At 39.5% G+C, this 24,955-nt stretch overlaps 3 protein-coding genes across 3 annotated transcripts; 1 reads left to right on the top strand and 2 right to left on the bottom strand.

The window, feature by feature from the left end:
• Positions 1-1,368: 1,368 nt before the first annotated feature.
• On the bottom strand, positions 1,369-6,028 carry pigr (polymeric immunoglobulin receptor). Its single transcript, XM_041054306.1, has 8 exons — positions 5,909-6,028; positions 4,922-5,266; positions 4,721-4,802; positions 4,320-4,546; positions 3,060-3,162; positions 2,627-2,715; positions 2,420-2,469; positions 1,369-2,303 (listed from the first exon to the last, which is right to left on the bottom strand). Exons 1-8 carry the CDS (start codon positions 5,955-5,957, stop codon positions 2,220-2,222), a joined length of 1,029 nt encoding a protein of 342 aa, XP_040910240.1. The 5' UTR covers positions 5,958-6,028; the 3' UTR covers positions 1,369-2,219.
• Positions 6,029-9,554: 3,526 nt separating this feature from the next.
• Positions 9,555-11,898, bottom strand: dad1 (defender against cell death 1). The gene is made up of 3 exons (XM_041056220.1): positions 11,592-11,898; positions 10,346-10,519; positions 9,555-9,773 (listed from the first exon to the last, which is right to left on the bottom strand). Exons 1-2 carry the CDS (start codon positions 11,800-11,802, stop codon positions 10,389-10,391), a joined length of 342 nt encoding a protein of 113 aa, XP_040912154.1. The 5' UTR covers positions 11,803-11,898; the 3' UTR covers positions 9,555-9,773; positions 10,346-10,388.
• A 1,046-nt stretch (positions 11,899-12,944) lies between these two features.
• Positions 12,945-16,950, top strand: abhd4 (abhydrolase domain containing 4, N-acyl phospholipase B). The gene is made up of 8 exons (XM_041054301.1): positions 12,945-13,124; positions 14,301-14,386; positions 14,591-14,689; positions 14,793-15,081; positions 15,541-15,728; positions 15,813-15,924; positions 16,032-16,218; positions 16,402-16,950. The coding sequence occupies exons 1-8, from the start codon at positions 13,075-13,077 to the stop codon at positions 16,489-16,491; spliced, it is 1,101 nt and encodes a 366-aa protein (XP_040910235.1). The 5' UTR covers positions 12,945-13,074; the 3' UTR covers positions 16,492-16,950.
• The last annotated feature ends 8,005 nt before the right edge of the window (positions 16,951-24,955 follow it).

Below are 24,955 nucleotides of genomic sequence, written 5' to 3' on the forward strand. Positions count from 1 at the left end.
ATTTCAAGTCCTGTTGAATGATAATGTTACATGGAAGATCTGGTCAGCACAGAAGGTTGCAGACAAAATCAAGTCACGGATTAAACAATACTAAAAACAGATAACAGAACTAACATAAGGAGAAAGTAAGATGTGATCAGATGACAAAGGAGTCATTTACCATGGCATTTAAAATAGCCTTGGATTGTGTCAGAGAATCCAGATTTCCCAATTTAAATTTCTTTTGCAGACTATCTAATGTGGCTGCACAGAGCAGAAAATATGATCGAAGCCTTTATTTCTCCTTTCCATCCTTACATTAGGAACAGACAGCAGATACATGTCTAATGATCTGAGATGGCAAGATGATATCTGTGAAATATGTGGAGAGGAGAGGTGATGGACGTTTGCCCAGAACGGAGTTATAAATACATTAATACGGATGAATCAGTCGACTTCATCACCATTAAGTGACTGAAGGCAGAATAGTTTTCTGTGGTCCTTCTGATTTAAATCCAACATCAGATAAAGACTAGTGAACTCTACATTTGTTAAATATCCTAAGGCAGTAGCAACATCACTGACCATAAGCAATAAAAGAGTCTGAAAAACATCTTTACTCTGTTACCTTCATCACTGAAGAAGTTGTTGCTTCAGTGATGCTTTAACCTCTGTGCTCATATTACAGACAGTTCAAGTGTGGAATATAGAGCTGTTTCTTTCAGAGTTAACGTCTAATGTATCTGTTTTCCTTTGCTTTCGTCTTTCTTTAAAGATAATCTCATAAGATCTCATCACTATGTTCACATTAACAGCATTTGCTACCACATGTTTTCTCTCAAACAGACTGTATTCATGTGTAAATATTAATCAGCCATTTCATAATTTGGTTATGAAATAAATTCTTTAATCTGTAGCGACAAAAACCCTGAAAATGTACCTGCGTCAGTCCCCTGGGCTCACTACTTACTGTCTTGAAGGTATTATTCATCCACCCTGGACTTATTTCTTTGCAGCATTTAGAAGCAACAAACAGTCATTTGGCACTGACAATAATTCCCATCATCTTGTCTAATCTTTAACGGAGCCCAATAACCCAGAGATAGTCAGTGTGCATGACTACTGTAGTCATTAGACCTGAGGGGCATAGTGTTTCTTAGAAGACTTTACTCTTTCCCTTAGCTCATATGTTTCCCAGCCCTACATCACAGTTAGCAACTAGCTAGTAGGCCCCAAACATAACATAACCGAGCATTTAGCAACTAAAGAGCCAGATATTTCCCTCAGGAGCTGGTGGAGACCAAAAACACAAAAATAGTGTAGCCTGAATATTGTACTTAAATTCATCTGGAGAACACAAACACCACTCTTATTGGAAGTTAATGTTGCTCCGTATCTGCTGGATATGTGATTACCTAACGAGTTCACCATATAAACTAAAAAAGGTGATGATATGTCATTGTTGTGTTTTCTTGTTTCTGCTGCCCTCTACTGTCCAAAAATCAAGCTGAAGCATTTTATAAAGTTATTGTAGGTTTAACGTAAATAACAATTACAAACATTAACACTCTATTTTCCCTTTAATTAGTACCAAATGACAAAGTTATTTCCATCAAACTTCACAGGACATTATCAAGAAGTTACAGACCTGTAAAATAAAGTGTTACTATTTAATTTTGCCATGTAAATACAAGTCTAGTAGAGAAATAATGAATCCTAGATCTATTTATTTTGCTGGCCAGAAAGTAGTCCATTTTAAATATACTAAATCCAATCCAATCCTGGAATCAGACTAAAATCAAAGCCTGTATATAAAGTAAAATATAAAATATAATGTGTATGTTTTTAGATATAGAATGTAAACTGCACCTAGGCTGCTAAAATCCACAAAGCACAAAAAAAAAGAATTTCTGAAGACGTGATATCTGCATCCTTAGTGATAGTTATAGCCATTCTTTTGACCACATTAAAAAGAAGATCACTTGATTATATTATGTAAAATGTGTCTTACAGGAGGAGTATATGCTGTAATATGTCCAGACTTTACTAGTTCCATATGGAAAGCAGCAAGCAGAAAAACATCGTAAATGTCTTTAGATGTGGTTCTGTATGTAAAATTGAGAGGACACTGGGACAGCATGTTCCAGCACTGACAGCATGTGCTCTCGCAGTGAACTAACAGAAATGACGTTCAGTTACAGGGAGTACCATTAAACACTGCACTGACTATACTGACAAGCTCAGTACATGTTTATGTCCTGGGAATCCCTGTTATGGAAAATGACAGCAGTGCCTTGGCCATCACTTCCGTCCCCTAAAGAGTCCTGTGGGAGACAAAAAGAACGATGAGTATTATAAATCACTAAAGAGTATCCTTAATAATGGTGTTTTTAAACAGTGTGTTTACAGAACAGTGACAGATATTTTAATGGGGGCTTACACTGAGCCTTGCCTTCATCTCCTTAACTCGTCCTGGAGCAGGCTCCTGCTCTAGAAATGCATAGTGAAGATCTTTAAGCCACAGACAATAATGCAAATAAATGACTCGTTGTTAATGTATTTAGAATATTTCATAGACATATTGAGGAAGTCAGTGGCATTATTGTACCCAGATTTAAAAACGCAAACAAATGAGAGGTTGCCTTACTGTGTAGTTTCCACATCTTTCTTGCCAATATTGCCAAGCCCACAAGGACCAATATAGAAGAGCAAACCAGCAAAGACTCCAAGATGTAACTAAAACACAGACATGCAGGGGTCTGAACAGATAGTCCAGCAAAAGCAGCTCAGGCTTACACTACATCTATTCTTACATGGTAAGATGATGGCCTAGATGATGATGGATATATTTTCCTCAGCAAGAAAAGTAGGATCATTATCTGTGCTCGGCTGAGCTGAACTGGGGTGAAGTCCATCATGATGGTATAGATAAGCATCCACAGTGGTTAAGAGTGTGAGTGGTATCACATCAAACATGGAAGGTATGTCACACAGAGATGTTATGAATAAATTCAGGTGAAAAAAAAGACAATATATACAACGCGGGGAACGCCAGTCATAAAGAAGTGCCTCACTCTTACCTTTTACTCTTCCAGGACTCCCTGTTGACAGATTTGGGTGGAGAATGGGATATAGGAAAAGATGGACTTGGTGTAGTGGGACTCGGGGTCGTAGACACTGATGCTAAGGATAAAGATATCAGACAAAGAGCTGAAAAATAATGTACTGCAACAGTGCAGCGGTACCCACAGGATTCTGTCATCAATGTTCTTGATAAGTGACTTGTAATAATCAATACCTTGTACAGCTGGAGACCTAAGAGCCTCAGCCATCTGTCACAAACACATATTGATCTTTAAAACTGCACTTGCCTATTTCTCAGTACAGCAACAGCAAACTGACATGGGGAAAAGGCCATGCAGTCAGAGAATTGTGGTCCCTTTCATAGCTACAACGCCTGGGTTAAATAGTTTTCAGTGACATTTCAGAGTTTCCAGCGGCAAGTCAGATCACTGGCACACTGATTTGCCTCATGTCCACCCGCTGGGCTCAACAGATTTTTAATAGATGTTTCCCAGACTGAAACCTCACGGTGAAGACTGAACCTGTGAGATTTGGGCTGGATGACTCTTGGTTTAGGATGATTTTTTTTTTAAGTATTTTTAAAGCAGCACTAATCAACATTTCTGTATTAACACAGAGTCAAATGACTATGTGTAATGTGAAAGATGTTGCTTATAATGGCAAACTCAATTTTTCAAGAATTTTTCACCCCAGTTCTATTGGGCATTTTAGCGTTTTTAAGCTCATTTCTTTGGTTTTCCAGCCCACAGCATTACTGCTTGGATTCACTCTCACTGGTCTCATGAACCTCTTTTCCAGCCAAAGCAGTAAACTTTTTTTTTAGCCAAAAGCCTCTGTTAGCATCAAACCCAAGATGGTTAAGGACGTTAGACCGCTGGTGAACAAAGTGGCACATTTAGCAGCTAATGAGCTAGATATGTTTCTCAGGAGTTGGTGGAAACCAAAACAAAGCTAAAAGGAGAGTGAATATTGGATTTTCATTCTGCAGGAGGCAAGAAACTGAGTTTCAGTGGAAAGTTAATGTTGCCCTGTGGCTGTTGGCATTTCAACTTTAGGTTCAATGTTTTGTTTGCTCGTTCTACTGCCCCCAAGTGCTTAAAAAAAAATCAATACTGCTTTAGATAGAAATCTTGCCTGGTACAGCTTCAACAAAGAATCAAACAGGAATTGTTCACTAACTTGTCTAAATTCCCACTAAATGCCATAATTTGATATGATTTTTTTTTTTTTTTTTGAAGTGCTCTTTGTCAGCCTACTGGTTGTGGGTCGGGGTGTCACCAGAAGATGCACAGCTGTCTGCTGCTGTCCTGCAGAACACCAGTACCAGCCGCTATCTCTCATCTCCAGATTCTTTAAGGTTACAGTGAAAGCCCCAGTTCTGTCATCGCTGATGGCCACTGAAGTGTCATCGTAGCTCCCTTCAGAGTCTGTCAGCAGACAGGAGCTCCAGTCTCCACTCCGACACCATTTCTTCTCACTTTCTCTGTTGGCAAGCGGTCACAGGGAAGTCAGTGAAGGCTGACTGTCTGTCAGCATTTGACTTGAATTGAGGATTTCTAACAAATAACCATGACCACCAGGATTCTGCATGGTCTGATTGGTAAAATACCCATAAAACAGGCAGAAATGTAATATAATAAATGGGGAAATCAAATACCTGTATCTCTCACTGTAGAGGCATTCAACTGTGACACTACTCCCTTCTTCCCCGCTCAGTCTGCTGTTCACCACAGACAAACCTGCAGGAAAAATATAACCATATAGGAAGAGCTTGCATTTATAATCTAAACATTTGAAATGCATGAAAAATTTTTTTTTTCTTAATGGATAATTCACAGTTCATGAGTTCATTACTCACCATGAAAGACTTTGATGTTAGTGAATGCGACAGTATCAGCTGTCCATCCAGTACCTATCTCCACGCCACACAAGTACCACCCAGAGTCCTCCTCCTTCAGGTTATTCATGGTCACTGTGAACACCAGCTGGGCCCGGTCATCAGAAATGATCACTTTGTCCTCAGTCGGATTGACTGGACCAGGGTTATCTGTTCGAGCTAAGCTGCTGCAGAATTCCCTTGTCCTCCCTTGACACCAGTATTTTACATAAGTGGCATACTGAGGCTCATAATGACACGGGATTTGAAGGGATCGGCCTTCCAGGACTGCAAACTCTTCCACGGTAGTTACCCCACAGAGGATGGCTAATGAAAAGTGAAGATGATTGAATGCTGAACACTAGCTTGAACTTAAACTTTCAGTCACGCTGCAGTCAGAACAGAACAGTTGCTCACAGTGGACATTTCTTATCTGTGATTGAGGAATGGGGAAAGTGGCCTTTAGCAATACTTTGTACCACATATATGGTTTCAGTTTCCTTTGTAACAAAACATTTTTCCTACTTTGAGTTTCCTTTCCATAGTTCTTATTCCAAAATTGGATTATCCCTCTAATACAGATTTGGAGGGGACAAATATAACTGGCTTTTGAAGACTTCACAAAATAAGCATCAAGCATACTCTTGCCAAGGGGCAAAAGCACTGAAACATGGAAGATTTACTGAAACACAAAAGCTGTCTGTGGCTCCTGCAGAAAATGGCAACTTAAACAGGCCTTCTAGTCTGTCTTCAGCAAATGATAAATACAGAAAAGTGATAAACTGAGAAAGAAATATCTCACTTTGTAGCACCAGTAGTTGCCGAAAAAGCAAAGTGAGGGGGTGGCAGAATAGACATTAATCATCCTTAGAACACTTGTTTCCATCAATTAGCTGTAGACAAAAACAACTGCAAAGGCTTTTGTAAAAACTTTTGTAAGCATATGGCCTCAGTAGTCAAAGTTATTACCTGGGATCCATGGTAACAGGCTGAGAGTGAGTATGAAGAGTTGCAGCATGTTTCAGGGTCAGTTTGAGGTTTACCAAGTGAATTCTCTCCCTTCAGTAAACAGAGACTCCAGCTTCCGCAACACTAACTTCCCACTGGTCATGTGACCATAACCGTCCAGATGTTCCACATGTTAACCATGTGGGTGCCAGTTAGTTTTTATTGGTTGGGGATACTTCAAGCAAATATCTAACAAGCTGTACTCACTGTGATGTGAAATGCCATGATTTGAATATAAATTGGAGCACCACTTGTGTTTTCCTCCAGTTTTCTTTTCCTCAGCTCATGACAAGTTTTACAAAGGTGGGAGCGCAGCAGTATAACTGAAGTATCAGATGCTGAAGTAAACCTCCCAAGTTTTCAAGAAATATATTCAAGAAATCTACACCTTAGGGGTCTTGATTTCTTGACCTTCCATCAGTTTGGAAAACTCTTGCCAACAGTTAGATGAGAGGATCAATGCTACTCCTATGTGTAGAGTAAATATGAATCTGCAGGAGAAACAACTAGCCTGGTTCTGTCCAAAGGTAACGCACCAGCACCATTAAAGCTCACTAACTGGCATGTTTATGGGGCAAATACCACCGCAAAAAACACAACCTAATTTTTCATACATAGGTTTTTATATACAGATTAAACAAGCACCATATAGGGGACCCACATGCTATGTTAAGTTAACTGCCTTCCAGTACAGGTCTAGATGTATATTTAGCACACAGACCTAAAAGCAGTATCAGTCTTCTAACTCTTGGCAAGACAACGTTTCCCCAAAATGTCTATTCCTTTAAGGTAAAACATGTCAATCTTACTCATATCTACAGATTTTATTATTTTAGTGGTAGTCATCTTTTTCATATCCTATTCTCCCAAGCAACCAAATGCTGAGTGCCTTCCCCCCCATGGATGCAGATAATTCATTTGGCAGGCTACAAAGAAATTATTTGATTTTGATGCCTGAACACATTGGATTTGGTCCAGTCTTCATTTGTTGGACTAAGCTTCTACACACAGCCCCCTCAGCCACTGAATTAACAAACAATTATTGCAAGCCTCTCAATTTGCTCTATGAAGGGTGTCAAGGATGTCCCAGAAGTCCCTTGTTTTTTTGTTTTTTTTTAGCTTTGGCAACAAAGCCTTTTATGGTCATCCATTTCCTGGAAAAATGTAGGCAGATCTCAGAACAGAAATGGAACTTATTACTATGACGATCCAGGCCGATCTCAGAAACGAAACATAACTTTCACAAAACTAAATATTTCCAGCCAGTCAAGTTCCATGACAAATCTCACTAACCAGACATTCCTTTTAGCATGTCCTATTCCATTTCCTTTTAGCTTTGTGAAACACTGAGAATGACACTGTTTTCTTTCCAGCGCAATAAGGAGCAGCAGAGCCGAAAAGACACATCACAGTCAGTGGTAGAAAGGACTTCACTCATGTGCTGTAACTTAAGCACTTGAGCATTTTAATTTTATGCTACTTTATACTTCTACACCACTAAATCTCAGAGGGGAACACTGTACTTTTTTACTACACTACATTTATTTTACAGTTTTAGTTACTTTGCAGATTAAGATTCTGCAAACCTATAATGAGTTGGTAAAATATTAAACATTGTTATCATTTAAATTAGACCATGAGACAGTATATAAAATAGCTTGAATGTGAATGTTCAGGAAATGCATCAGTAATAATTACACAATATTATAATATATAAGAGTACTTAGTAGTAAATGTTACTGACAGTACTTTTATTAGTAGTGCTTTTATTTAAATATTATTTTGAATGCAAGTATTTTACTTTTATTGGAGTATTTTTACAGTATGGTATTGAATACATCTCCCCCCACTGACAAAGAAGTAGAATCCAGCTACCTTTACCCACTCTGTATCCAGGACAAGACATTTAATTAGTGGCAAAATACAGGTTCAAAATGTTATGGACCTCTTCAACCCCCCTTCCCTGTAAGACTTGGTATCCACAACTCTTTGTTTTGATTATTTCAGGCCGTGTGCATTAAAATTCCAGACTCTCCGTTCCCAGATTCACCTCTCCTGCTACTTTATGCTAACCCCTTTTCAAAAGGAGCTAATGTCATCTATTTAATATGTAGGGCTGGGTAGATAGGAAACCTCTTTGTCTGTTTTCAAATCAGCATAGGAAGAGATTTCGATCTAACCTTTAAAGGAGAAACCTGGGATGCCAACTTGATTCAGTCTATTTTTCATCTCTGTATTCAAGGCAGTTTCACATCCAGATCAGACTGGTCCTTTACAGCCGGCTCTGTCAGACCAAACTAGCTAAAATGTATCCTCAGGTTAGTGCACTCTGTGATGAATCTAAGTCAGCTTTGGTAATGCCCCAGTTTAAAGCATTTGAGCTGGAATGTGTCTGACAATCAGAGAAGCAGACCCTCTCATTGCTCTAAGGCGGGCGGGGGGTGGGTGGGGTGTGATGAGTGCAAAGAGTCTGCCCAACAAGCTTACTCTTATAATGAAAACACTGCATTGCAGTCTTCAACTTCAGAAATAATGCAATCTGTGGGTTCAGAATAAACTTTACCAAGTGTGGACAATGGTGGAAGACATAGTCAGATCCTTAATGTAAGTAAAGGTAGTGAAAGCACAATGAAAAAAATACTTTGTTAGAAATAGTATTACCAGAAAAATATACTTCAAGCATGAAAAATAAAAGTACCCAGAATCAACCCTGTCAGAGACATTATTTCATATATTATTGGACCATTATTACTGATACGTTAACATGTAGGCAGCACTTTAACATTGCAGATAGTCAAAGTGGAGCTAATTTTAATTACCTTATATTCTTTAGCAGTGTTTTATTCTCTGATCACACATTTTGTGTTTAAAACCTTAACCTGCCAAGTAATTAGTAACTAAATCTGTCAGATAAATGTAGTATGGTATAATGTGCAATATTTGCCTGATGTAATGGATCTGAAATTTAAAATAGCATAAAATTAAATCACATTACGTCTGAAACTGTACTTCACTTCCTTCCATTACTGGGCATTGAGCCCTTTTGCTGCCATTTATCATAACCATCTGGATGTTATATTTTTCCTTCTTGCCTCCTTTAAACAATGAATCTCTCTTTGCAATAAGCACATCTAAATGCAGACCCACAACTCCACCAACAGGAATTAAGCTGTATGAAACCGCAATATGACAACACAGGTGAACATAACAAAGGAGGTATCGAAAGAGATCGTCTGGTTACACTGATTCATCTGATGGGTTAAAAATTCATTTGAAGATATTAGAGGGAGATTGTGATGTTTCAGGGTGAGAGTTTTGGAGGTTTTTGACTAGTCATTTTTTTCCTATAACATAAATGTGTTAAAATGATGCTTGCTAACATTTGTGTAAAGAACAAGTATCTATATATAAGTTTTTTTCTTTTTTTAGAGATTTCAATCTTTTGACTTTTTAGACAGACACAATATATGCAATAATCTTATCAACCTTTTTTTATTTTTCTCTATCTGAAACATTTACTGTTAGTGAAGTGTTTTAGTATTATACGTGAATACAAATTGGCAGGCCAACACTTCATTACAAGAACTGCTTCAGAGGTTACAAGATCACCATTTCAGTTGTTTTTATTTCTTTGCCTCAGTGCAAAAAGGGAATGCTTAACAAATTTATACATTTAAAAAAATGTCAGAAATTAACCATTTTATCAGTAAGAAAATTGTACTGCATCACGTGATAAGATGTAACTCAGTGCTGAAGGTGGGGTGGCACAAAAGCGGACGCAGAATCCTATCTTGAAGGGCGGTCACTTAACTTCTCTTGTCATGATCTTTGCAAAAGAAACAAATAAATAAAAAGAAGATGTGGTACAGTTAGTGACACTGAGGTTATGGACGTAGTTATTAAGAATCAGCTGAGAAACAAGAGAAAGGAGTATGGCCTTGTGCCCTGCCTGCTAGTCTAAAAATTTAATAACACTGTTTCCTAGCAAAGCAAAAGCAATATCTGGTATCATGTGGATCTCCCCAGAGAAGTAAGACAGTCCGCCTTATCACATGTACTATCTGGAGTTGTTCCACTGAGAAATAAGTGATGACCTGCAAAGGATGGTTAATGTGACTGAAAACACCCAAAGCACAAGAGTATACGTCCCGTTTTATGAGCTTAAACCAATATAGTAAAGCATATACAGTGTCTATATAAAAGCCCATTTATTGTCTACTGAGAGACTGTGCACTACATCCACAGATAGATATCACAGGTTTGGGTCATATCCTTGAAAAGTTTCTCATATTCAAAGATACTGACTGTACTTAAAACCGAGCAGAAACTAAATTGACATTTTAAGAATCTAACTTTTAAAAACTCTTAAAATGAGAAATGCTTGTGTGAAACACACACCTTCTGAGAGAGGGGGGCACTGTCGTTTGGATCCACGCCTGTTTTAACCAATGAAGTTCATCACAACCAGATGGAGGACAGTGTGAGCGAATAGGAAGTCAGCGAAGGCTCTCTCTGGAGAGATAGACAGGAACTCTCCTTTGTTCTGAGGGTTGATCTGGATACGAAGACACACTGGGGAAAAAAAAAGGACATGAGGGTTTAGTGTTAGGTTTTGTACATTTTCCAACCTTAAATAACAAAGATGTATTAAAACTATTTTCATAATCATTTAAACAATTAATAATGTTTTAAGCTGTTAGTTTAGGAAATATAACAATATTTTCAGTTCAGAAATTTATCAAAATAAGACTTGGATGACTGAGGATGTCCTGTTCAGTCTCTCTTGAGCTATTACAGTTCAATATTAAAACCTCTCTCTCAGCAGAGTAGCACTTTGTTTGTGTGACAATACTGTGATACACACTACTTTCAAAACAGACAACCAGATTTTAAAAGATTTCAACTGTGGAACATTTAAAGCAAAAACACTTGACATTTTAAATTTTACATAGCTTAATATTGCCATGCAGACAATTAGTCGGTTGCTTGAAAAATATTGCTGAAACATTAATCATGCTGTTTAATGCAATGAACATTAATGTCATCATATCAATCCAACTGCTAAATCTCACCCAGTTTACCATTTTAGGGAAAAGTGTGCAAGACATTTAGTCATGTCAATATGACTTTCAGTAACAGGGTTTTCACTGTCCTTCACTACGGGGACACAACAGCATCTGAAATTTACAAGCACTAAGGTACACTCAGTTACCACTTTACTAGGCACACCTAGTTAGAAAGGCTACACTCTAATGCAACTGCTCTCAAATAAACCCTGCCTTCATGAAGTGCTGTGTTTACTGAAACTTTTGTGGAGGAACGTTTAGTGAGGTTTATGCTACTTTTCGAGGCTGTTGCAGGTACTGTCGAAGTGCATAGCATTATACATTATTTGTGAAATATTAATGTGTTTGTTAAGGCGTTTATTCAGTCTGATAAAAGATTGCTGAACAGAAATACTATTCATTTTTTAAAATAAAATTACAACTTAAGCCATGGGAGTTTTAGCTTGGTTAGCTAACCTGTGTCTGCACACACGTTCAGCAATGTACCAACCGTTCAGCCACTAACTGAAACACTCAGCCCGCCGCGTTGTATTATGCACTGGAAACACATAACAGCACTTAAGAGGATAAATATTTACCTGCGAGAATGAAAGAGCCCACACATGAGATGAAGCCCGACAAAAAGCTGTTAAAGGGGAAGGTGCCGACGAGCAGACAGTAGAGGAACTGCAGCGCTCCCGTCAACAAGATGTACAGCAAATACGCGTCCACCACTTTCAGCTTGTTGGGCGTCGTGGACGTGTACTCCTCCAGAAACCGAGAGATAACCGATATGACTGAATTCGACATGGTTTTGGCGTCTAATTTATACAGAAGTTGCCGATAAGCGAGGTTTGCACAGGCCCTCTTCCTCAATCCAATGAGTGACGTGTCCCATCAACCGGAAGCAGCCTTGGGGTTACAAGAAATAAATTCCGAGTCATTCGGAACAGGGTTGCCAGGTCCGTGTGACACTACCAGCACAATGACCGCTCGAAACCAACGCATTACCAGAACTCACAATGTGTCTCTGCCAAACCATACACATTGCTTTTCAAGTCCAACAGCATTGCTATCGTTGACAAATGTATTGTAATATCTACAAAGTTACACTATAAATGTTTAGTGTGCCCGCACGAAAAGTAGTTTTCTCCAAACAGTTCTTTCGCCTATGTCCTAAACTAGCGTTGTGTAATTAGATGCATAATATTATCACAAATAATATGGAGCATTGTGGTGTGGACCAGTGGTTCTATTTCTTTACAGTCACAAGACACTATTGCCGCATGTTGGTGTGTTGGCGTGTGTGTATGTGCTGATCGTGAATCAGCTTGGTAGATTTTGGGTATAAATAAACAATTTCATTAAAATTATAGATTTTTATTCATATATATTAAACGTGTGATTTGCGTGCCAAACAGGTCTACGCAAAAACAGCGGACCTGGCAACCCTGGCTCGGGACGGGGCGCAAAATGCCAGCGAATAAGCACCGCCCACCCAGCGCCATTTAAACAGAGATGTGCTAAAAGAAAAGAGATATGTTACTCTGCCTATATTTCGAGACGCAGCTCTGTCAACTGTGTTCTACATTATTACCAACTTTCTTGGGAACCGTTAGTGTCTCATTTATGAGTCACAGAGTCTCACGAAGGTGACTTTTACCCCACAATGTTGAATTTTAACAGTTACTGATCCACACAAGCGTATATACACATACAACAGCAATACGCCAAAACAATACATGTATTGCACGTCAGTGTACTGTTTGTCGCCGATAAAAGCAAACAGGACGGTGCTCCGTTGTCACATGCACGCAGAAAAGAAGGACTTTTCTTTGACCGTGAACGCCTCTTCAGATTTTGTGTAAAATAGAAGATGAGTGACGAGTGAGGCTTTCCCGCACCGTCGGTGCATCTTTATAATAGACGATCTTCGTGATTGATCAGCTGATTTAGGATTGAACGAGTTACAAAACACAAGCAAACAGTACAGTGTGACTTAGTGTAATTTCAAAGCAGATTCAGAGAGACGCGTCGTTAACCTTCATTTAACTAACTGTGGTCACCGGAATATGTCAACCAATGGATCCCACTACAGCCGCAGCTCCGATGCAGAACGACTGTGAGACAGAGTGAGTAGAGAGAGAGAGAGACACAACCTGCTCCTGCGCACTGTCCGTCTGCTCACAGGACATGTTACCTAAACTCATAAAAACTCTGTTAATTGTGTCACTTTCTCTCTTTAAGACGATCAGGGCCTGAGGAATACAGTATTTTACTGTAGTGCTGTGTCACTGCACCTTAATCCATGTATAGGCTGTTTGGATGTAAACAAAACATAATGTTACATGTTCTCAGACTTATGTAGTGTGTTATATTCATGTGACATAACACTTTACACACTTTACACTCAGATAAAATCAATTTTACGACTTCCTAGAAATGTAACCATCCAACTTCTTACCACAGAAGTCACTGTGCGCAGGCTTTATGTAACAGAAATACCAGGGAATCTTAGTAAACTGTAAATTAACCTTAAACTAGTCTAGTGCTGGATTACTGCTGGAACTACCTGTATCACTATTGATGGATTAATAGGGTTGTTGTAGTAACCAGGTCCTACAAGACTGGTACACTGTGTGTAATAGTGGGCACATGATGATTTTCTTGATCTTAACAAATTTGGTCTCATTAATTGTCCCTGACAGAAGAGAGGAGCAGTAGTGGGTAACACTCCTTGGTGAGCCAGTTGACCAAATGACTCAGCAACTTTGACTTGGCTATTGATGGCAGAGCAGGTGAAAGGCCTGGAGGTCTACCTGTTGTATTGATGATGGAGGCAGAAATGTGAAACTGGCCTGTTTCCACCTCCAAACAGAGAGGAAGTGGTGGGGATGAGGGTATAAGCCCACCTCAACTCAGTTTACTACCCACCTTGTTTTGTTTCCACGCAGTAACTAAAACTTGGGTAAGGCCCCATGTTGTAACTGTAATCAATTAAATTACCTGACAGTTAAATAAAGATTACTAATAAGTGGTCAAAGATAAATAGAATAGCTATTAACCACTACACCACTGCTGTGTCATGGCACATATGCAGCATAATGGTTGTGAAACGTGACACTCCTGGGTGTGTAACCCTTGTGCTCCATTCAAATAACAAATGATAACGCTGGTGACTACACTAGCTTTAACCTTGGACATGTGCCAGAAATACTAGCACTGTACATTCAGCAAGCAACAGTTTCTCTTCTATTTACTCTCTCTTCACGCTTTTCATGCCTTTGTGTTTGTTTCCCTCCTGTTAGGTCAAATTCAGTCTGGAGCTGGTGGCCTTCCTGGCGTCCAACCTCCATGTCCCTTTTGAAGACTACAGAGTCCAAGATTCTTGCCTGTGAGAATGTTTTGACTTATATTTGCTGATTATATAACCACTAGGAACTAATAGGAGTTTAACTAGGCACTTTAATGATACAATGAAGCTGCTAAGCTTGAGCTACTGTAAAATGACACTTATTTAGCAAAGTTTGTTTCACTGGCTACATCACAAACACAAAATCTCACTGAGGATATACTTACATTTTCCTGATCACAACAGGTATTCAGAATGACCTATGGGCAAGGTTTGTGACCCTACCAAACCAGGATCGAATATGGACTTTAACCCTCACCAACAAGGCGGTTCGCAAACCTGCAGGTACTGCACTCCTGTCAGTCTTTGTTTGTTTCAGTGATCTAGGCCCTGTAACGCCCATAATAAAATTCGTCTCTGTCTCTTCTGTTACTCCCGTATCCACTAGCTACTAAGACTCCCCTTGTAATGGTCCATGGCTTTGGAGGAGGGGTAGGGTTGTGGATCAGGAACATGGATGCCCTGAGCCGGTCACGGCCTGTCTACGCCTTTGACCTCCTGGGCTTTGGCAGGAGCTCCAGGCCTCCGTTTCCCTCAGATGCTGCCAAGGCAGAGGAGCAGTTTGTCAACTCCATTGAACAGTGGAGAGAATCTGTAGGCCTGGAGAACATGATTCTGCTGGGGCACAGTCTGGGGGGGTACCTAGCTACCTCCTACGCCATCCAGTACCCTTCTAGGTAGTAGTGCTGTGTTGTTATTTGCTGGTTTATTGCTGGTTACTTAATGCAAATGCTAAGCCCACTGTTTTGGATTCATGGCCTGAAATTACAGACACACAAAGTTGGTGGATAAAAAGAGTCCAAAGAAGCATGCACCTGTGGGCACCCGATGACTTACATTCATCAGGTGCCCAGAAACACGACTCCATGACGGATGGGTAAATAGGCAACATTCGCCACAGCCACTTTATAAGTTGATAATATGGCCAGTGTTTTGCTTACAGCTTTATTTGCCGCCCCCAAGTGGCCAGAAAAAAAAAACAGTGCAACATCAAACCTGTTTTTTTGCTAAAATACACAGAAATGTCAGCAGGAATCTGCCAATATGAATGATAAAATATCAGATATCAACCTTGTATTTTCAGGGTAAAAGTGCATCTGTATTTCCTAGCTAAGAGACTTTTGCTCTTCTTCCAGAGTGTCACATCTTATCCTGGTAGACCCCTGGGGTTTCCCTGAGCGACCCCAGACACAGGCCACGGAAAATCGCGGTCAGGGGACAGAGGTGGTGAAGAGGCCATCCCCTCCACGCTGGGTGAAAGCTATTGCAACGGTGGTTTCCTTCTTCAACCCACTTGCTGTCATTAGAGCTGCAGGCCCATGGGGTACGATATGTTGTTGTTGATCTAATAGTGTGCTGTGCCACATAATACTCTGTCCACTCAGCTCACAGTGTGTCACTGATTCAGGTCCAGGGTTGGTGAACAGATTCCGTCCTGATTTCAAAAGGAAATTTGAAGATCTGTTTGATGATGACACTATGACACAGTACATCTACCACTGTAACGCACAAACCCCGAGGTACGCCATCACACACATCACAATTACATTTTTAACAACTGATCATAATGCCCGCAAAAACCTGACCCATCTCCTCCCACCTTTTCGCTTTCCCTTCCTCCTCCCAGTGGCGAGGTGGGTTTCCGTGCCATGTCCGAGTCTCTGGGATGGGCTAAGAGGCCTATGCTGCAACGGGTTCACCTGCTGCCGCCCTCCATGCCCCTCACCATGCTGTATGGAGAATGGTCCTGGGTGGACAACTCATCTGGGGACAGAGTGGTCCAGATTAGGAACCAGGCCCACACCAGAGTGATGGTAAGTGGAAACGTAGAGTGATATTATCTAATTATGTTTATAATAGGTGCAGTTCCACTTTTTTTTCCACTCCAGTTTTAATTCAGCTCATTTTGTTTTTTCTTTAGTAAAAAAAAACTTTACATGTCTGTACATAATTGCTGACTGTGTTAGTGATTTTTTTTTATCTATTCCACCCTGCAGCTGATAAATAAAGCCTCTCACCACGTGTATGCTGATCAACCAGAAGAGTTCAACAGAGTGGTCGAAAATATATGTAACTCTGTTAACTGACTGAGTGTGTGTGTGTTCATCGTGGTGGTTTCAGCAGTGTAACCTCTGCATGTGAAGCATGCTGGACGGTGTTGGTTTAGGGCATATCTAGAAATCATGTGATGCTATTTATCAGCCAGTGTATTTAGTATTAGTAAATTTATTTATAACATATGACTGCAATTATTTGTTAATGTCTTTATACAGAGTATTAATTGAACTGCTTATTCCAGCACTGAATGATGTTGCCTGTTTTATGTTTTTAACCATAAGACACCACTGTGGATACACTGGGTATATGTATAACAGTGCAGCCATGTGGCTATTGATTCACATATTTTACATGTGCCTATCATCAACCATTGAGTACTGTATGTCATATTTTCTTTGACTTCAGTTTTTCTCTTATACCTTTCCCACTGTATCAAATAGTTATTTGTATTTTATACCTTTAAACTAATAAAAGCTTTTTTGACAACACTGTTTTCTTTAGGGGCCATATTTGTGAATGTGGAGCAGAAATGCTCCCTGGACAAGATGCTTTTCCAATCACAGATACATGTCCAGGTTTTTTTTTTTGTGTGCAGGTTCTGTGACCAATTAAAAGCCACAAACACAATTAGCAAGAAAAAAAGAAAAGAGAAAACCAATAATGGCTGGAGATGGAGGATGAGGTTTTGCCTCTTGTGACAATGCAACTAAACTTCAGGCTCCACAAGGAATCAGTGGTGATAAAACAAGTATGCTTGCTGTCAGAAAAACATTGAGGAGCAGGGTTGTTAGACCAATAAGTTCATAAAACAGCATGCAACACCACTTCCCTTTTTAATTAAAATAGCATGAAGAAAGGGAGCCGCTACTGCATAGTTTTTTTACAATATAAAGGAAATTGTCTTATGTGTTCATGTAAATGAACAAATCTGATTATCAACAAATTCAGGTACAGACAAAAAAAAAAAAAAAACACTAACAGCTGGAAGCCTTTGCCAAATGTGTTAGACTAAATTCCAGCAAGAAAGAACTAACACAGACACACATCCCAGTAAATCTGTCCACCATGACACTTCTCCTCCGCCATGCTGGTCAGATCACTCAGAGCAACATAACAGTTCACATCTACAGGGCCCCCTCTGATCTCACCTCGAAGAGAGACAACACTTAAATTTCAATACCCTGTCTTCTCACAAAGTGGCATCTTCTCCTTTGAAGGTATAGTAGTATTGTTGCAGTTGCTCAGATGTGAAACTCTGGCTTTTATCATCCTGTTCTGGGCAAACTAAAAGGGGAGGAGTGGGAGATGAAGGAAGTGATTTCTTTTTAACTTGGACCCACCAAAGTGGAAGGAAATAGCATGTTGACAGGTGTGTGAAAGGAGCACTGCTGGGGCAAGTGGGGAACATCAGAGACCAGTTTAGAAGGCTTCATAAAGTCTCTCTGAACAGAGGGTGCAGCAGGCTCACTGGCAGCAAAGCAACTATCAGCTTGTGCAAATCAGATGTTAGCACTGAAGGCTGGTGTGTACAGATGCCTGCTCATGCTTTTACTATAGATTATTGCTCTATCAGATTTAGGCTTGCTAATGTGCAGTGGTGCCGCTCCTCCACCAAAACGTCCTCAGATTTCCTCCTTGTCCTGAATTATCAGCCAGCTGTAAACTACAAGTCCCATTCCACAGCAGGAGGATCTCTCCTCCCATTAGCCTCGGCATAACGCCAACTACAAATGTGGGATCGGTGGTCGTCAGTAGGCCCAGTTGAAATGAAAGACCCTCTGTCACTCACGGCGACACATGTCACAAACTCTTTGTCTTGTCAATCTGGGGACAAAACCACCTCAACAGCAGATGGAGGCCCAGCAGGAAGACAGAGGGCCATGCCCCAAGCCTCTGCCCCAGACAGAGTGCACGCAGCAGGAGCACGAGGGGCCACAACTACAGGGGAACCCCATTCCCTAGACTGGACCTCCTGTGGATACGCCTCTGGATGAAGTCCTAATTTTGTCCATGATTAGTTAGAGACAAATGTAAGTCCTGTGGAGGAAAAGAGGCTTACTTTTGATTTAGACATTTATTCCATTAGATAATCATTTAAAAGTTTCAAATCATAGACTCTCTCCTATACGTTACAGTCTCTTCTCTATGTCAGCAATTACTTCTACATCACAGCTGCATCCTCCAAGTAAATACATAAAGCTCTAAAACCACAGCGAGCATTAACATCCCAGTGAAAACAGTGATAAATATGGTCTGCGAGGGATAAAGATGTCTTACCACCCATGAACGGGGATATGTTATGATATTCATAAAGAGACCACCTACTGGGGGCACAGGAAAAACTGTTCCTTAGCAACAACATACACACTCTTACAAGCTACAGCTTGAGAAATTTTGACCAGACTGGAATGCAAACCACAGAAAACCTTCAGCTAGGGTCTGCTTCCTATGGCTGAGTATCTGGGTGTCTTACATGACAGTTGTTTAAGTTACTGTACAGTAGATACTCTGTTTACTTCAAAGATCATAAAGTGGTCAACCCTGCTGCCTAATTCTTGTTCTCCCGCCAGCACTAAGAAAGCATTTTACATAAACAGTTGTTGAGAAAACTTTTATAGCTCAGAGTAAAAAAAGTGTTATGTCCATCTAATGTAATTAACTGAGGAGTTGTGTTCACGACTCTTAGGATTACTAAATGACAGAATTTTTATGCTTAGCGAAGAAAAAAAAAGATCACAAAGCTTGTGATGAGGGTGGAAATCTATTCAAAATGAAACTGTACAATGCAAAATCATACTACTGACACTTTAATCCATGAGGTCCATCTTGCCTTCAGCACTATAGCATCTGCAGCTACTAAGTCTAATGGTGCCAGACTTGAGTGTGATTTCTGTGATACTCAATTCTTAAGCATACTTGCTATTTTCTTAAAAAGGCCTCAAAACAATTACTGTTCAGTAATGAGGGATGTTTGTTTCTCTCTGTCATTAATTAGAGCTAATCACAGACAGACTTAAAAGCATCACACTGCTCACAGAGGTCAGCTGACAAAACAATACCTTCTGGGCACAGCACTTTCAAGAAAGTTATCATCATCAACAACACACAAACAAAATATATTTTTTGTGCATCATCCTCACAAATACATCACACAATCACTAATCAGAACCTCACTACTATTATCTGGTGTCCGAATCAGCACATTAAGTTGAAAAATGCAAGCATTCAGAATCCTAATTTTCTCCCCTTGGAGACCGAGCCATTTGTAGAGATTACTGAAGGTAAAGATAACTAATCTGCAGCAGGGTTTGCTGTCACCACCTGACAGGTCTTTGAACAGTGTGTCTGTGTACCCACGGCTTTGCTGCAGTTGAGGACGAGGCCAGTAGAAAGGCTTCACTGCCCTCTTGTGGTGAAAAGATATGACATTCATCCAGCCCTATTGGTCTACCTCTAAGGATAGGTTTCTGTTCATAACTGTGTGCTGTACCTGATGAGATGAAGTTTGATGGTTTCACAATCATCAGGCTGATGGGCTCAAGAAGGTCAGACAGCTTGACTGTGGGCTGACTCTGAGAGGGAAGGAACAGAGAGTGAAGTTTGTCAAATGTGAATAACTTTACAAGTGAGACCTTGTTTATCTAACTGCAAGCTTAGAAGTTGAATAGTGAATGTGGCTCTGTCCAAAGGTTATAAAATGTTTTAATATAAAAGTATTATAAATAAAAAAGCAAAAGTAGAAATGTTACAAAATAGTCCAATGCATAACCCAGAGTAAAACCACAATTTTTCAGTGGTTTTTGTTCAGATTACACAAATGAGATCTAATTTTTAAAAAAAAAATGCTAACCAGCTGCTGGATGTGGCTTCAGATTTACTGTACAGAAGTGAGTGAGGTTCTCATCTAACCCTCAGAAAGAAAGCAAGTAAAAATATTTCCAGAGACTAATAGATTTTGTCATAAAGAAAGCAGGCATTGGCTTGGCAAACCTTGTCAACATTCATCTTCTTGGCTGGTAACTCAGAGCGAGGCCAGGCTTTTCTCTTTCTGCTTGGCCTGCCCTTGCTAACAGGTGGTGTGTGATGAGGTGGCTCGCTGCAGCCTTGGGTTTTGGACTGAAACCCCTTTTGCATGATGCATTAGGCATCTCCCAGCTAAGATGTGGCTGATATGGTTGCCCCCTCTTAATTTATCTTACAGCGCTCTGATTGGCTGTAGACTGTAATTGCACAAAATGAAAAATAGAACTGATAATTGTACGCAACATTGCTCCATTACCTCTAAATTTAAAAAACAAAAAGAAAAAAAAAACATACTAGTATCAGTGAAGGAAAGGAGGTCGGTGTCCAGGTCTGTTTTCTGGCTTTTAGACCTGTCTGTAATAAAGTCCAATCAGCCATACTGTGCTCCCTCCCTCTCTGAAACAGACAGAAATCGGGTCAGTGAGTTGAAGCGAGCTTCAATGCTCAACAACAAACAGGAATGAGTTCAAATATAGCCATAAAAATCACATCCTTACTTGTTGTTGGCTTTCCTGGGTCCAGGGAAGGGCCGTGGATTAACATGAGCCAGCGAAACATCCACATTTCTCTCCAGAGTTCCCACCAGGAGTCTGATTTTAGACTCCACCAGGCCAACCCTGACGGAGTGAACAAAACATAATATTCAGAAAGAGGAAAACACTGGAGTAGCTGGAAATAAAATATTAAAACTGTTTTCTCTCACAAAGAGAAGAACAGACATGAATAGCCTAAGAAGCTGTTTCACCCAAAGATATAAAATTGTCTACAAAAATGTCTGCATTCATTTTCATTTTCTTTGTTCTGTGTTTTCACCATTCAAGATGCTGCTTTTCTGTAGCAGACGTAGCTTTCAGCAGAATATACGGTAATGCATAAGAAACATAAGAGACAGAACAATGACAACAAACATCACAGCATTGTGCCTTTGTACTAGGCTGGGATCTTACTACACGAATGATCATTTTTATTTTACCAACAAAGGTAGTTGTGTATTCATTTCTGATCAACATATTCAAAGTAGGTGAAGTCACCGTACAGTGTAATGAGTAATATCCCTATACAAAGATGGATACTCATCTTCATTGTATCCATGTTAAACTTATATAACAAATCTAATTATTTGAAAGGATAAAACCTGTGTTGTTTTTAAGTCAGTCATCTGCATTTGTGTATTTCATGCTAAAAAAACAACAGAATTTTAAAAATTCACATCAAAAGCTGTAAACAGCTGCTCACTGTCTATCTGTTCTTCACAATCAAGAGTTTCACTCCAAATTTGTCAAAGTAAAACAGTGAGATCAGAACACACGGCAGATTCATTCAAACAAGACCTCATATGAAGCGCAACAGAAAAGACAGAAATTCGAAAAAGTTCAGACACAGCAACAAAGTCAGGTAGCACATATTCAGAACTTAAAAACTTTTATTGAGGACACTGCAGACAGTATAGTTTTCAGCTATTTCTCTAGACAAATTACCTCAGCTCCATCATAGGACAATTTAATGACAGGGACAAATGCCTCTTCAGTGGCCTAAGGACAATAATACTGTCAGTCACTTGTACTGGGGAGAAATATGTCCTTTGCCTTGCACACAATAAATGGCTTATATGACTAACCCGTGTCTCCCTGACTTCCTTCTGGGCTTTCAGTTTCTTGTGGATGGAGGTGAAGAAATCTTTTCTCTCAAGACACCTGGGTCCAGTACAAAGGGCATCAGCATCAGCACCTGTCAAAGCAACACAGATTCATATGAGAGGAAAGTCTATATTTAAATAGACCATTTCCTTCACCATATACTCTCAGAGGTGGTAACCCACCACTGAAAGAACCTATGCTGCGTGTCCCCTGAATAGAAAGCGTCACTTTTGAAACTGATGGCTAGCAAATCCACCACACAACAGCTTCACGTGTGCCTCTGTTTCCTCCCTCCTGATGTGCTTTAACAGCTGAGGAAAGAATCTCTTAATTACCTTTTGAGTAAGCTCCCAGATTATAGGAGCCAAATGGAATTAACTTCATTCACCAAGGATGTTGTTTTTTTAACTGATTACTGGGTTGGTTAAAACCAACCCAGCTAAGAGGTCTCAATAGCAACACAGAAAACAAAAGAAACAACATTTCTTCCTCTCAAGCTGCATTAATTAAATTAACGGTGGAAGTAATGAAATAGAAATAGACGGGTCATACCTGTGCTGAAGCTCCAAGTTGTTCTTAAATACACCATATGATTTCAGACTTTCAGTCTGTCTTCTGATTTGGATCAAGTTGGACTGTCTTGGACCATTGATACCATACCACCTGGTTATGTCTGATAATGGAGCTTGGCTCTTTGTTTACTGAAGAGGGACATTTACATGTTGGTAATTCATGATAATATACAAAGTGAGCTGAGCCTCCCATTGTGCTAAGAAATCTAAAATAAATTGTGTAAACTATGTACATTACTCCCATCATGAGGTCGGTATCAACACCAATCCAAAACATTAGTAAAATCATAGGTTAAGCTGCAGCAAGTTCAACAAGAGTGAACTTGCATTTGTGCTGCTCATCTGCCTGTTTCACCTCACCTGACTCTTTGAATAGACAAGAAAAAAACAGACAGTTGAATTCTTTGAAACAAATCAACAGCACCTGAGGAGAAAAACATGACACGTGTGTGGTTTTAATGCTACATGCTGTAGGTCAGGTTTCCAGGATATTTTTGCTTAGAAACAGACTCAAGATCTCAAGAAAATGTTTTCTCAAAATAATGAAGTCATTATCAAATATGTTTTTCTGAGATACCTAATGTGTGATATGACACATGATACAAAAAAGTGATTCCAGCAATTACAATACTGTTATTTTACCATTTTCTTTGATGAATACAGAAGCTTGTTTTCAATGAAAATGTAAATACTAAACAGACATTACTTGACTTTCCTCTGGATCAACAGTACATTCAGTTTAGCTGTGGTAACTATGCTCATGTTGACAGAACAATGCAGTTCTATTTTATCTCCCTGAAACCACTAGTTTAACCAAGCAAACTTTAAATTACAGCTCTGCTAACAGACACAGCGGCAGCCCCACTGACATTCCTCATAACAAGTCAACAAAACAGATTAAATATGACATTTCAGAATACAAACTGGCAAAATAAATTAATAAAAACACACTTCACCAACCAGAAAATGTCGATAAGCTACAGTATTTTCCTTCCGTGTGAAGTCCTAGAGAGCAAATACCCTGATGTCTCCTCTGCCAACTATATCTATGCCAGTAGAAAACATCTTATTCCACCATGATAGCAACCAGTTACTAATTCAAAGTGTCTGTGTTTTTATTCTATAATGTGTGATTATGTTCTTCTAATAAAGTCAACATACCAAAAATATCGCACTTATTATTATAAGTTTCTGTCATGGATTAATCAGAAGGTAGTCAGGTGGCTCGGGCTAGCTCTAACAGCTTTGTATCCATATGAGAGGAACTTATAATACATTCCTTTCTTTAAGGCACTATGATGTGCTAACAATGTGAATGGAGACAGAAAGATAAAAATTAAAAAATTAAATATACATTTGCAAGAGTAATTTGAATTTGCATATACATCGTGGGTGATACTGGTGTGCCTCTCTCAAATGACACCTGCCATTAGGAAATGGTATGTGCCGGCAGAACACGAGCACATACCATTAGTGGCATACCATCAGCCACTTTTTCAATCTTAGTGTTATAGCCTGAGGATGCTTTTCCACTCTGTTCTGATTGCTTGTAACATGCACGTCCCTGGTTTTTTAAATGTGTATATACATGCCGTTGGTCTGCTACTATAGAAATTTACACGTGATGCACTTTGTGACTAGCCAGCAGAGGTCAAGTGCCATTTCTAGGAGTACACAGTACAGTACTAAACAACTGTACTGAAGATATATTCCACCACTGTTGCCTGTGCTCTATGTTTGAGCATTTTTCTTTATGTCTCCCTATTAGTGGTGGAAGAGGCTCCAGATCTTCTATTCAAGTAAAAGCAGCAAAGCATTGTGCAAAAACTCCATTACAAGTTACATGCAAAATAAAAAAGTAGAAGAACATAAGAAAGAAGAATAACAGAAATATAATCAACAAAAATAACCTAAATCACCTAGTGCTCCCTAGGCAACAGATATCCGTGTCAGCGCCGTCACTGTCTGGTGAAAACCATGTATCGCCACTTTCATCGATTTCAACATTCTCAGATAAAATGAAGGAATGTTTTCTTCCACTGGCTGAGAAAATTCTTCTGCTTACTGAGCCTAAGAAACCATAAAAATTCCACTGGATAATCTGATAAGTGCACTGTCACAATACTGGAGGAAGGGCTGTTAATCATAGCTCATGAAAAGCTGACATTTTGGAAATACATGGTTTTCACAGCACAGCAACAAATATATCATTTGATTATCACTGATGTAATAATGCATTAGTTTTTATGATCTAATCTTAG

The sequence above is a fragment of the Toxotes jaculatrix genome, chromosome 14 (assembly GCF_017976425.1).
Source record: "Toxotes jaculatrix isolate fToxJac2 chromosome 14, fToxJac2.pri, whole genome shotgun sequence".
NCBI lineage: Eukaryota > Metazoa > Chordata > Actinopteri > Toxotidae > Toxotes > Toxotes jaculatrix.

What these genes read in the sequence shown, in the direction of transcription:
- pigr (XM_041054306.1), bottom strand. Translation starts at nt 5,957, where the DNA reads ATGCTGCAACTCTTCATACTCACTCTCAGCCTGTTACCATGGATCCCA. An exon ending in TAACATCAAAGTCTTTCATG is followed by an intron (nt 4,803 to 4,921) that starts GTGAGTAATGAA and finishes TTTTTCCTGCAG; the next exon opens with GTTTGTCTGTGGTGAACAGC. An exon ending in GACACCCCGACCCACAACCA is followed by an intron (nt 3,163 to 4,319) that starts GTAGGCTGACAA and finishes CTTTATCCTTAG; the next exon opens with CATCAGTGTCTACGACCCCG.
- dad1 (XM_041056220.1), bottom strand. Translation starts at nt 11,802, where the DNA reads ATGTCGAATTCAGTCATATCGGTTATCTCTCGGTTTCTGGAGGAGTAC. An exon ending in GGGCTCTTTCATTCTCGCAG is followed by an intron (nt 10,520 to 11,591) that starts GTAAATATTTAT and finishes TTTTTTCCCCAG; the next exon opens with TGTGTCTTCGTATCCAGATC.
- abhd4 (XM_041054301.1), top strand. Translation starts at nt 13,075, where the DNA reads ATGGATCCCACTACAGCCGCAGCTCCGATGCAGAACGACTGTGAGACA. An exon ending in TAGAGCTGCAGGCCCATGGG is followed by an intron (nt 15,729 to 15,812) that starts GTACGATATGTT and finishes TCACTGATTCAG; the next exon opens with GTCCAGGGTTGGTGAACAGA. An exon ending in AGGCCCACACCAGAGTGATG is followed by an intron (nt 16,219 to 16,401) that starts GTAAGTGGAAAC and finishes TCCACCCTGCAG; the next exon opens with CTGATAAATAAAGCCTCTCA.